The 12,540-nt window shown below is 38.4% G+C and overlaps 3 protein-coding genes across 7 annotated transcripts in view; 2 read left to right on the forward strand and 1 right to left on the reverse strand.

Moving 5' to 3' along the window:
• The first annotated feature begins 1,812 nt into the window (after positions 1–1,812).
• Positions 1,813–12,540, forward strand: part of LOC108560949 (solute carrier organic anion transporter family member 5A1-like) — a 101,565-nt gene continuing 90,837 nt past the window's right edge. For both annotated transcript variants that reach the window (XM_017918682.1, XM_017918683.1), the window contains exon 1: positions 1,813–2,210. The gene's annotated coding sequence lies outside the window, so the exon portion shown is untranslated. The remainder of the gene's footprint in view (positions 2,211–12,540) is intronic.
• LOC108560948 (leucine-rich repeat-containing protein 15) lies at positions 3,189–5,721 on the reverse strand. The gene is made up of 2 exons (XM_017918679.1): positions 5,640–5,721; positions 3,189–5,444 (listed from the first exon to the last, which is right to left on the reverse strand). The coding sequence occupies exon 2, from the start codon at positions 5,432–5,434 to the stop codon at positions 3,338–3,340; it is 2,097 nt and encodes a 698-aa protein (XP_017774168.1). The 5' UTR covers positions 5,435–5,444; positions 5,640–5,721; the 3' UTR covers positions 3,189–3,337.
• On the forward strand, positions 8,068–12,272 carry LOC108560953 (protein windpipe). 4 transcript variants are annotated; one of them, XM_017918690.1, is made up of 2 exons: positions 8,068–8,331; positions 10,209–12,272. In XM_017918690.1, the coding sequence occupies exon 2, from the start codon at positions 10,219–10,221 to the stop codon at positions 11,854–11,856; it is 1,638 nt and encodes a 545-aa protein (XP_017774179.1). In that variant the 5' UTR covers positions 8,068–8,331; positions 10,209–10,218; the 3' UTR covers positions 11,857–12,272. The 4 variants fall into 4 exon arrangements, with proteins under 4 accessions (XP_017774179.1, XP_017774181.1, XP_017774180.1 ...); XM_017918692.1 differs by lacking the exon at positions 8,068–8,331 and adding an exon at positions 8,474–8,636; XM_017918691.1 differs by lacking the exon at positions 8,068–8,331 and adding an exon at positions 9,491–9,992.

A 12,540-nucleotide genomic window follows, 5' to 3' on the forward strand; every position in this document is an offset into this window, starting at 1 on the left:
AAAATATATAAAATAAAAGAATGAAAAAATTTAAAACAAATATGGTTTAATAACAATAAAAAAAATATAAAACAAAAGAATTAAAAAAAAATATGAGAGAGAAAATGGACGTTCCATTTATTCCTCTCCTGTTAAATATTATAATGATGTTCAATATGCAATGCAATTTTATTTTTATTGTAATTATAAATGTGTATCGTATTTTTGAATACGATCTTATAGATTGTGTAAACTTATATTTCGTTCATGTTTTGTGTCGGGTGTGTGTCAATTCTTTGTGTTCTGTTTCAGGTACCTAGATCATAGCATTTCCTTCTTTCCTAAATTTCCCTATTTTCTTTTTGATTCCTCCCGGGTGTGCGGTCGCGCGTTTGCTCTCATTTGCTGTGAATGAGAGCAGCGGCTTCCACGTGGCCGCATGTCCAGGTGCAAAAGGTATATTATCTTCTCTCGAAGATGATAACCAGGTATCAATTCAAGCGCAAAACATAGCCTCTGAATTGATTCAAGACCGTATCGCATTTAACCTTCACGAGGTTGCACCTGTTTCATACAGAATATGCTACGGATCTCATTTTAATCCACTAGATTTACCATACGCTGGTTCATCTATGGGATTAAAATTAAATTATATATTAAAAATCCATCCTTCATTCCATTGCTTCATTCCATGATTTTTGTTTCGAGTGCGATTTTCAAAGTGTTGCTTTATTTTAATAATAGCAGTAACAATAACAAAAATACATAATCAAACATAAAGAAGTGGAGAATATTATTTAAATATTTGAGATAATATCATTAATTTTTGATCAATTTTTGTAAACTATTATTTTATAAATTATTATTTTAATATTACTTTACGTGTTTTATAATTGATATTTTTGTATGGTTTTGCTAATATTATTTTAATTCTAAGTGAAATTTAACTTTTAATATACTTATTGTATTTTTATGACATTTGCTAGGTAACTCGATGAATTATTTAACATTTAAAAAGTACTTTCATCTATAATTTTCTAATCTCATCTCATTAGCCATTAAGCTAAAATAGTATTATAAAAATATTAATTATCAATTTAATAAAAATTAATTTACAATTGTGGATTTTCTATAAATTATTTCATAAATTTGGGTGCGTTTTTCGTTCAAAAAAAAAAATGCGGTAGATATATTTTGGGAAGAAGGTCAAAAGTTCATTTAGAAAATAATGCATAATACAAAATAAAAATTTTGTTTGTCTTGAATAGGATTGACTTTCGATGACGCAAAATAATTGCAATATGGATAAAGTGGCATAAGTCGAATTATATTTATCTACGTGAGTGCGTAGCGATGGACATGCAAATGCGATTAAGCCAGAAGGCGGCTTCGTTGGTAGATTGACCCTCAAGGATGTCCATATCTAGGGTGGACAGTGGTATAACCACAATCAAGTATTGGTCAAATATTATTTTCAATTATCCTAGGTACCCTTAAGAGTCGCGTATGGTAATGATAAGGCAGTGACCATCGGTCAGTCGGGGACCGTTGGTCCACCACTCGAAAAGCAATTAATCCCCAGCATTTTTTTTCTCTTCCGCCACCCTCCAACCCTAAAACCGTAACTAAAACGTTTCTACGATTGCCCACATAAATAAACCCTAATTGAGAGTCCCCCAGGATTCGTCACAACTCTTCACCCTCGAATTCAAATGAAAGAAATACATTATAATTACATAATATCCAATGTTGAAAAAATACCCTTCCGTGAACTTTCAATTAAGAAAGTTTAAAAAAAAAACTTTAAAAATTCGGGGCGCTTTTGACGAATCGTTGACATTTAAATATGTAATATATATGTGTGACAATAAGAATTTAATTGCGTGAAATCTGGAGACATGCAACCACATTCACAGATTGGCCCAAATTATTTGAGGTTAACCCACGTACGCTGTTAACATTGCTGGGAATAATTGAAATAACGGAAACCGGAAGTGAAATCGTAAGGGTGGTTTTTCTTCAGTTTACTTACGGTCGAGGTAGTGATGGACCCACACTGAATACGCGCAAACCCACGGACTTTGTTGAGAACACTCGACTTTCGGCTGAGCCGCTCAGATTAATAACAAAAGACAATTATATATAGTATATATATATACATATATAGTAAAGTATATATACAGAAGTCGTGCTACTTCTGTACAAAAAATATGGCCCAACATCGCTTTATGGTAATTATATCATTATTATACAATTACAAGGAACACACATATTCATTGGTAATTTTCATATTTAAATATTTCAATTCATTAATATATACAGAATCTTTTATTTGCATACAACAGAGTATTGCTGTGTGTTATGGCTTGCATGTTATTAATTTAATGCGCATAAACTTTGCTTCCAAGTTTTGTGCAATGCTAAGTACCTTATCCGGATATTCTGTGTAAGGATATGCCTGGATAGATGGGTCTTGCGCCATCTATGACCGTGGTTCCGAATGTGTCTTTATATACCTATAGTAGTAATATAGGGTTCAGTAACCTATCAGAGTTTCCAACCATGGCACGCAATAAAATTCTTGTAAGGAGCGTGACTGTATAGTTCTTGGAATTGAACAAAAAGAAGGAATGGAAGCAGAAACATCGCAATTCGAAGATGGCGACTGTTTAAATATTAAAATTAGCAGGAAATGGAATCGTTTGTCTTTCCTCAAAAGTCCCGACGTCGTCATTTGTCACATGAAGGACGATAAACAGTTGTTTTTTGTTTATCCATAATGTTGGATGCATCACGTAGTCAGCAACAATGTTTCGAAATAAAATAATAAATGTTAATCATTATTGTACTTTTTTTTCCGTTGTTTATAACCCTGTCAATTTTTTATTTTCTCGCTCGTAACAAAGTCTGTTGATTGCATTATCGAACTGACTCTTTATATATATATATATTTATTGCTTAATGTGTTTTCAATGTGACTCAGGTATCTCTGATAATTCCATCACGTCGCAAGATAACTGATGGAAAAATAGACGTACTGGATCAGTTAATACGACGACTGATAAAGGGATACCATAAACGATATAGATATAACAATTTTTCGCCCTCAATTGCCATGTGTTTTGTTTGTTTCGTTTATTAATTTGCTTTTTTTTTTGTTTCACTAACATAATTATTACAATAGAATTAATAATATAAAATAGAATTGCGAAAATATTACTAGAAGCTAAATTTTATGTACTAAGAACTATAAACATTTGAATAATTAATACCACAGGTAAAAATGAAAGAAATTAGACAGACTTAAGATATTGTTTTAAAACGTAGGGATTAATTATATTAAACATGGCATTTGGAATTAATTTATTTCTGGAAGTTTCTCCTCCGATAGGGGCCTGTATACGGAGCCGCTATGTTTCTTGACCTTTTGGTTGCTCCACGGGATTATGTTAATCTTAGGAACGTTGGCGTTCCTGTTGTTCCTTCCTTGGAGCAGCAGCAAAATCACCGATACTGTTATAAGGAGGACGAACAGAGTGGTCAAGACGAAGACGATGGTCGGTTTCAAGTACATGAAGATATCAATGCGATTGCGTTGTTTGGTGAAATGTGTCACGTCGACGCTCATGACACTCTCCACATCGTCTAAGAACTGCTGCTCTTCGTCGTCGTCTTCATCTTCATTCTCGTCGTCGTCATCATCACCTTCATCCTCGTTGAAGATTTCTCTGAAAGGCAAACGGTCACTATCCAGTTCAATGTCATCATCGAGCACCAGCTTCTGTTGATCTGTCTTCGAAAGTTCTGGCACGTACAGCATAGACTTTTCATCGTATGAGTAATCATCCTCTTGGATTGAGTCGTCATCGTCGTCCTCATCTGAGCATTTATTCACCCAGGACTCCAAGTTTTCGCTTTCGTAGGACAATTTAGTTTTCAAATAGCGTATCGTATCGAGAGTGACGCCATTGCAGTAAATGGGATTCCCAGCTAATTCCAGACTCGCCAAATTTTCCATATGGCTAATCTGGTCGATCGTAATTGTGTTGATTCGATTATTTTTCGCGTTTACTACGGTGAGGTGGGGCAGAGAAATTTTGTTACCTTCGCCTTCCCAGAGATCAAACAAATCGCAAGAGCTAACGTCCAAATGTTGAAGGAACTTGTTATTCTTAAACATTCTGATGTTCAAAACTTTCAATGGATTTCCCGAAAGAACGACGGTTGTCAAACGCGAATTTCCCAGAAATAGGGATTCGTTCAAAGTGGTCAAGTCGTTGTTGCTCAGGTAAATTTTAACAAGACTAGGGACGTACTGGAAGATAGTTTCCGGCAAATCGGTCAATTTATTATTTTGCAAGTTGATCGTTTGAAGAGACGGCAAATACTCAAACGTTTGCTTATCCAGCTTTGTCAGACCGCATCCGTCGCATGAAAAGTGCTCTAGCTTCATGACAACGTCGTTGGTCTTGAATTTCGGCAAAGTTTTAAGATTGTTCCTATCCAGAGTTAGTTTACGCAGCCTAATATTATCTTTGAAGATGGTATCGGGAAGAGATTGCAGCAAATTACCACTCAAGTCTAAGATCTCAAATTCGGAAAGTGCGCTGAAGATGTTCTCGTCTAATACCGAAATTTTGTTATCGCTAAGGTCAAGTTCGGTCAGCGCTGAGAAATGTTTAACAAAGTCGATGTTCTTCAAACCGCACGATTTCAATTCGATCTTTTCGATGTCGTTCTCGAATTGCGCAGCGTTCTCGAATTTCACGATCGGATTACCACTCAATACCAACGTGGCCAAGCTTTCATTCATATTTACCAAAGACTTGAAGTTGAAATGCGATATTTTGTTACCAGCCAAGTTGAGTTCTTCAATCGGGAAGATGTACGGATGGTTGAAATGCTCTATGTTGTTGTTCTCCAGATTCAAATAATTCAACTGTGGACATTTCGAGAACATCATCGACTTAATCTCGCGCAAATTGCAACCGGACAGTTTGATCTCTTTGACCGTCGCCGACTGAATGTCTTCGAAGTTCGTAAATGTACTGTTGGTGAAATCTATGACCGTCAGGTCGGTCATTGGTATAAACACGTTAATCGGCAACTCTGGGATCTTTGAGTTCTTGATGAACAAGTTGCTGACGGCGATGCCGGCAAACGCATTTGGATCGATCTTCTCGATGGTCGCATCTTCGATGAACAGTTGCTTGAGGGACTCTAAGCCGATGCGTTTGAAGATCTCGGCGGTCAGTTTTAGTGGTTTTTTCGGAGAAACGATTTTGAGTTTGTCAATATGTTTACCGAAAGGGCTCAGGTCCAATGTGTTGCAGGTAGCTTCGTCATTTTCGGTACAAACACATGGGGCTGGACACAATTCCTGGGCTGCCCTTTTCGTGGGCACGGACTGCACTGCGCAGAGAATCAGTGCGAACACAGCGAGCACTTTCATCATTTCTCTGCAACTAAAAACAAAGAATTATGTTATTTGTTGCGGACAAATCCAAACATGAATCGTTTATATTTGTACAGTGATAACGCGACGAGGCCACACATATTTGATTGTTATTGCTAAACGAGACTGCAGCATGCTAATGGCTTTGTCTACTGTAATTCAGTTATTTAACCTTGACTTAAGTCTATTTCGCAGCGTAACTCACTTGAAACCAATTATTTGGTGCACTTTTTCGGCTCTCGTATTCAATTGTTTGATTGGTAAATTATTTGCAAAACAGGACAACACTTACTCTATCGCCTCAAATATATACGGGATGGAAACAACAGGTACCACCGCACTCGATAAGATAAAAAACAATTATGAACGCAATTGGCTCACTTACCTGACAGGTAAAAACTACCTGAACCACCTGTTGATGCCAGCGCCACAGCTGTACCACTGGTTACAACGTAATCAACTAGATGGCAGGTTACATCATCGTTCGAGTAACGCTTTCCACTTAATTTCCCGCTCTTTATTCAAAAACCTTTTCTCTGATGCATACAAATATAATACAAAGGAACCATCCTCAAGTGACTTCACTATCTAAAAACTATGTGACTTCACTATATAAAAAAAATATTATGTAGACAACAAATATTAATAATTTCTATATCACGTATATTAATTAAATCCTTAAACCAAGTGTAATATAAAAAAATAATAATATCTTATTATTTATAATTACGTGACATGTTTGTCTGACAAAAACAACATAAATCAAATATTTGTCAACAGAATTTATCGATGTTATGCACATAAGTCATACACATAATTATGTTAAATACATTAAATGATTTGACTTTTATTTAAGTAACATTTGTTATTGTCAGTGATAAATGGAATGCGTGGGAAATTTGAACCAAGCAAAATGTATACATTATTGAAATTGATTATATAATAAAAATACATAAATAAACATATTAGGCTTATATTTATTTATAATTTAATTAAAAATTGGTGTTGTGACATTTTTGTTTTGAGTAATAATTTCGCTAATTGTTTAAATTAATCTCTTATATTGATACTGATAAAAATATTAAGATAATTTACGTTTATAAGTAATATTTATTTTGTATATAATTCAATAAATTAAATTGAGCATTTTCAAAGATAAATCAACCTTTTTTTATTGTAAGGAATAAAATAATTGGAAATATATACATTAATTCTAGTTGGCAATAGATTATAGACAATAGCGTCATATCTACGGTGTGTTTGTTGTAATAAAAATAATGAAACAATCATACATTTCTTTTCAATCAGAAAAAGTAAAATTGAAATATTCCATTGTTCTCAATACAATTGCAGTCGTTCATTAAATATCATTCAAGTATGATACTTTTATAAGTAACGTTTTCTACCATCAAAATTTAAGATATGTCTCTTATTATTTAAACAAATTGGAAATCAAGAAATATACTATATATTTTTATTAGAGGAAATAATTTACTTCTATTTTAAAATAAGTTAATTGTTTTAACATTTATAATTCTATTATAACTATACGTTATTTAATGACAGTTTGAATTTTGCTCCACGAACAGCGAGAGTAAATAACAACATCTCAGTGTCCGTAATAACGTTGGTTTATATTAGCAACACACTTATTGTGGAGCAGTGTTATGAATGACTAGGGGTGACCTCTATCGTCAATTAAACTTACATTTAAAAAAAATAGAAATAAATAAACAGAAACGACCGGCATTATACAATCTGTGCGATGCACCAACCAGCTTGTTAAATTGTACAGAGTCCACAGTCCTAATTTATAGTTTTTATTGCATAAATTCAATTTGTCGTTTAGCAGAAGTATTTGTTAAGGAGATTTCTCTCTCAACTAACCATCGCTCGTTCAACTGTACGACTTATGTAAATTTGTGTATGGTTAAAACTATTTGTAAACCTATCCTGTTTATCTTTGATGTAAATATTTAAGTGCACGTATTCAAATTATGTCGTTTAATTGCATAAGTTTAGTGTAACGTTACGTTCATTATTCCTATTGTTATATTAGAATTCTACTATCTTGTTGTATTTTTAAATTGCGTTGTCAGAAAGTAATGACTTTCTTGGTATAATTAGTATAGTGGATGTCATCCGATATTTAATTTATGCTGTTTAATTAGATATATTAATTGGTTTGCGTAGTTCTACGCAAATTAATGGTTGGTAATGTTTCAAAGTGTAAAGGGCATCGGAAAATGTAGCTATTGGCCGCGAGAGGGCTCTGCTAGGCAGTTTTCGCATTCAATATTTGAATGATAAAAAGCGCACTGAAACTTCTTCCTTTTTGAACTTTTGTTCGTATTTTCTCGAAGCTTTCTTTGTTTTTTGAAATATAATACTAGCAGATAAGATAAGGTCGATGCGGGATCGGGATCCGATGTGCGTTGTGCAATGTGCGAAGGCGGAGAGAAGTTGTCCTGGGACGAGTTTTGCAAGTGGTTAGATGGACAGTGACGGTTCTTGTTAGCCTTAGCCATAGCCATAGCCAGTATTTGCGAGTGGTACAATCGGTGCCGCGGAACAATTGCTCACGTGTCGCGACCTGGATTTCTCCCCACTTGCCCCCAACGCTGTGTAAAGAGTGTAATTCAAAACATTCAGTGTCGGACGTCGTGCGATGCAACATAAAATTCCGATAATAATGTGCAAAGCGGTTTTATCGCAACCCAAGTGCGTGAGTCCAGAATAGAGCGCGCTAGAGGCAAGAGACAGAGTGTCTTAGTCGTACTAAGTGTACTGCTAAGTAGCCGCTAAGTACTGCCAGTACATAGACGCACAGTCCGATCAGAGGTTGACGTATCAAGAAACCGCTTCCTGGCTATCAATTGTACCCTTCAAACCTACCAGTAAGTTTCGAATATTCATTTATTTATTATTACTTTCCGATTCATTTGCGTTCCACGTTTTTACCCGGTGTCACCGAAGTTCAAGCAAACACGCGATACCGCTCTGCTTGCTTTCATTGGAGTATCCTAACGATAATTCTGGCATTATAGACGGAGCAGTCTTCGATCTGCACCTTCGGTACCAGAAGGAACTCCCGGAATTGTCGTCCCCGCGAAGCAGTGCTAATTGCATTACCGTCTAAAAATACGTCGCGAAATCGTATAATCCTGTTATAAAACAAAACAAAACAAAAAGCGAATTGCGGGTGAGTATTCAAATTTCTTTGATCGCCCTTTTGGCCTCAATTAAATCCGTTGACGCACGGTCCGTCAATGACAACCAGTTTTTTTTTTCATGTTCGGAGACAGAGCGACGTCGCCGCCGAAAGGGACGCGATTTTTGCTCATTAAATACCTCGGGTTGCAATAATTACTTGGCCATTAGCGTTAATTGCAGGTAGAGAAAAGTGATTATTGTCTCGCAGATGTAATTGGTTTGTTTTTGCGCGTTTTGCACTTTATTTTTTAGTTTTTCGATGTTATTTTCCAAACTTTGGACATGACGCGCGCGCGCTTTTTTCACATCGTGTCGCAACGGAATGCGCGCAGCCAAGTGGGTTTATTTTCGCGGTGGTTGGATAGAATAGATAGATTGTAGTGTATCTAAAATTTCGGTTTCTTGTTTCATCGTATTTCGTCGAGCTCTCCTCTTTCTGTCGCTAGTTAATTGCAAGGTAATGGGCGGGACGCCAAAGAATTGGTTAAAAATATATTAGCGGCAGCGGCCACTTGCTGGGCGACTGATTTTGCTACCTAAGTAGAAGAATAGTTGGTTTTTGGTGGGCACCGTTATGGATGGTGAACGCGTGTAATTCACTTTCTGAGTGAATCATACGAGCCGAGCTGAGCCAATGATGGGTGGTGGTTTGCTTTCGAAGGAGAACGCGCGATTGCCGAGCCGCAGCAGCCGGACGGACGGACGTCGTCCTCTGCGTCGCCTCGAACGTTCCTACCTCGAGGAACTCGGGAACTCGGATGGACGCGCAATTATTGTCTTCATTAATACCTATTATCGTTGGTGGTGGACGGTGGGTTTCCTTGAGGAGGTAAGAAAGCGAACGGCGGTCGGTCGCAGTTGCTCGAACGCTCCGTCGCGCGCCGGTTCACGAAATCCCTCCGACCGTCCGTCCACACGCGGTCGCCTGCGTCAACTCTGGTCAACTCTGACTTTTAGCATTGACACGGTTTTCGCAACTTGTTGAGCTGCCGTAGCTCTCCCACCTTCGGTACCACCGTAAAGCGAGTTACCCAGAGGAAACCGAAAGAAAGCAAAAAAGCCGAATAGAAGAGGAAGGACGAACAGTCGACGAAAGCTAAGAAATAAAGCAAAGCAAGAGAGAACCGCGTTCGCGATCGTATCGTGTGTGTGTAGTATTATAAAGTATACAGTTCGAAGTCTGCTGCGCGTATACCCGAGCTCGCTTATCTGGGCGAACCCAGTAGCACCCAGATAACAGAGCTGAAGGGTCCGGCCAGGTGGATCATACCGCCAAATCCCGCCCAACGTATACGTTTCCCTCGGTGCGCCATCACGCGACGACACAGATAGTCATTTTTTATCGGTAAGTTACGCAACGCGCAACGTTCCATGATCGTTGGCCTTTGGTCCGCATCCTTGTGCAGTCATCAAGATGCGTGGACGCTCATTGCGGAAGTCCTGCATTACAACGTTGAACCGCAATTGACACTTAACTCAATCGCATAATACAGGTCACTTTATGCAAGTGACATTGGCGCAACCCCTCGTGCTCGTTTCACAATTGTTTATTCTTTTGCAGGACATCGAAGATGCTGCACCTCCGACTGCTGGCGTTGGTGGCCCTTGCCGTCGCCGCCCCCGCTCCATCCCACCGACCGACCCTCTGCCCAGAGGCGTGCGAATGCACAGAGCTGCCTTCTGGTCACTTAGAAGCTGTATGCATGAGTCCGGACTTTCTGCAAAGGCTGCAGCCTAAGCAGATGAGCGCGCTGGTCTCGCTTGAGCTGACTTCCCAGAATTTAAACAGGATTCCTAGCAAGTTGAGGAAATTGAAGGGGTTGAGTCAACTCGATCTCTCCGGCAATCACATCTCCGATTTATCCGAAGTCACGCACTTGCCGAAACTCACCAGGCTCTTGCTCAAATACAATCACATCAAGCACCTCCCGGTACAAGATCTGCCGATCAGCCTTCAGTATCTGGACATCTCCCACAACCACATCACTGCAATCCCACTAGGCTTGAATAAGTTGCCATCCCTCGCATTGCTGAACCTTTCTGGAAATCCGATATCTTGCAGTTGTGAATCACTTGAATCTCGCCACATGGTCCTGAGTTTGTTGGTGAAGCCGGTAGAATGTTACAGCCCCGAGAAGTTGCGAGGCCAACTACTACAAGATGCTATGTGCCTGGAAGGACAGGACCAGTACGAGCTACCCGCGGCCGACGAGCCCGCAAACATAGAAGGGTCTGGAACAGATCCAGAGGAGACCATTACCGACAGCAATGTTTATGACGACGAAAAAGACCACAAATATGTGGGTATAGAAGAAGAGGGATTAATTCCAGAGAGTACGAAGAAATCGACGGAAAACAGTACAGACAGCGAAGTACTCGTCGAGGAGGGTAGCGGCGACATCTTCGGCGAGGATGAGGATAAGACTGAGGAGAATGTTGAAGGATCAGGCGATGAGGAAGTGACCGAAATACCAATTATTCCCATTCACCGTAGGCCCGATCAGCGGTTAAAGTCGTGCAACTTCAACTGCACACCCATTGACACTGAGCTGGATTCGAACGACACCAGTGAGGACCCCGACATGGTGAAGGAGATTATAAAATTGTTCGACGATAGGATTACGACCACGGAGGTTCCTGTCATTGAAGAAGAACATGAGGTGACCGATGACGACGACAACGAGAAGGTGCTCCACGCGGAAGTGACTGAGAAAATTACAGTGGAGTCTACGCCGGCGGACGTTGTCGACGAGAACGAGAAAATACAGGAGGCGATGAACGTGGAGGACACGGAAAAGTCGTCATTCAACACGAACGTGATCATAGTTGCAATTTTAATCATCATAATGATAGCTCTGGTCGCGTACTCCATTAAGAAGAGGCGCGGGGGCCGACTGGAACCCCCAGAGTACACGGAGCAAGAGATGAAGCCGCTCGCCTCGAAGCCGACCAATGGCGGAAGTGGGATTCCTGAAAAAGTGCCGCTCATGAATGGGCAGAACGGCAACATGAATGGTAAGCAGAACGAAGAACCGGTCGTGACGTTACGGAGGAAAGACGAGGACGAGGAGGATAGCAAGGCCAGACCAGAAACGCAAAAGGTCACCATTCAAGCCAAGGAACTGTCCACCCCGAAGACACCCCTGCTCGTAACCAGGTCGCGCCGTGATGATGGACAGTATGTCGCCACACCAAACGTTTCTAGTTAATTGTTCTCATCGTGTTATAATTTCTATTACCTCAGTATTTATTAACCCATAATGAAAACATTTGTGATACACTTTAACTTATATCGCGGTTGTTCCTATTATATCGTCGACACTCCAAAAATCGAAAAAATGAAAAGATTTTAAAAACGAAACACAAAAAAACAAACAAAAGTAAATATCAAGAAAAGAAACACGTCAAAGGTATCTCTACTTCTTCTACTCTTTACTAAATTCTCTTACCTGCGCGTAATCGTTTTAATGACCGCTTTTATTATTTGTTATCTTCGTTCTTCTTAGTTATTCCTTTGTTTACATATTTTATTTTTGTGAAACTATTTAAAGCGTTGCCAAAGTAGTTAGTGTTGTTGGATTAATCTAATTAAATAGGTGCTAAATAAATAAATCAATTAATGGTTTGCGTGAGTTTGAATAGTTATATACCTATGTATATATATATAATAATATATACACTTTAATCAAAAAATCTATGTATATTGTGCTTCAACAAATTCAGAATATACAAGAGCAGGGTAGGTTTTGAAATGAAACAGTTAAAAAATAATTATATATATATATATGCTTTTATAATATATTTTACTATCCTAGTGAGAAAAAAGTAAGTAAAAACGACATACTACTAGAAAAAAAAATACTTTTATTTTTATAATACAAATATAAATATAA

This window comes from Nicrophorus vespilloides, unplaced genomic scaffold, assembly GCF_001412225.1.
Source record: "Nicrophorus vespilloides isolate i.1.1-1 unplaced genomic scaffold, Nicve_v1.0, whole genome shotgun sequence".
NCBI lineage: Eukaryota > Metazoa > Arthropoda > Insecta > Coleoptera > Silphidae > Nicrophorus > Nicrophorus vespilloides.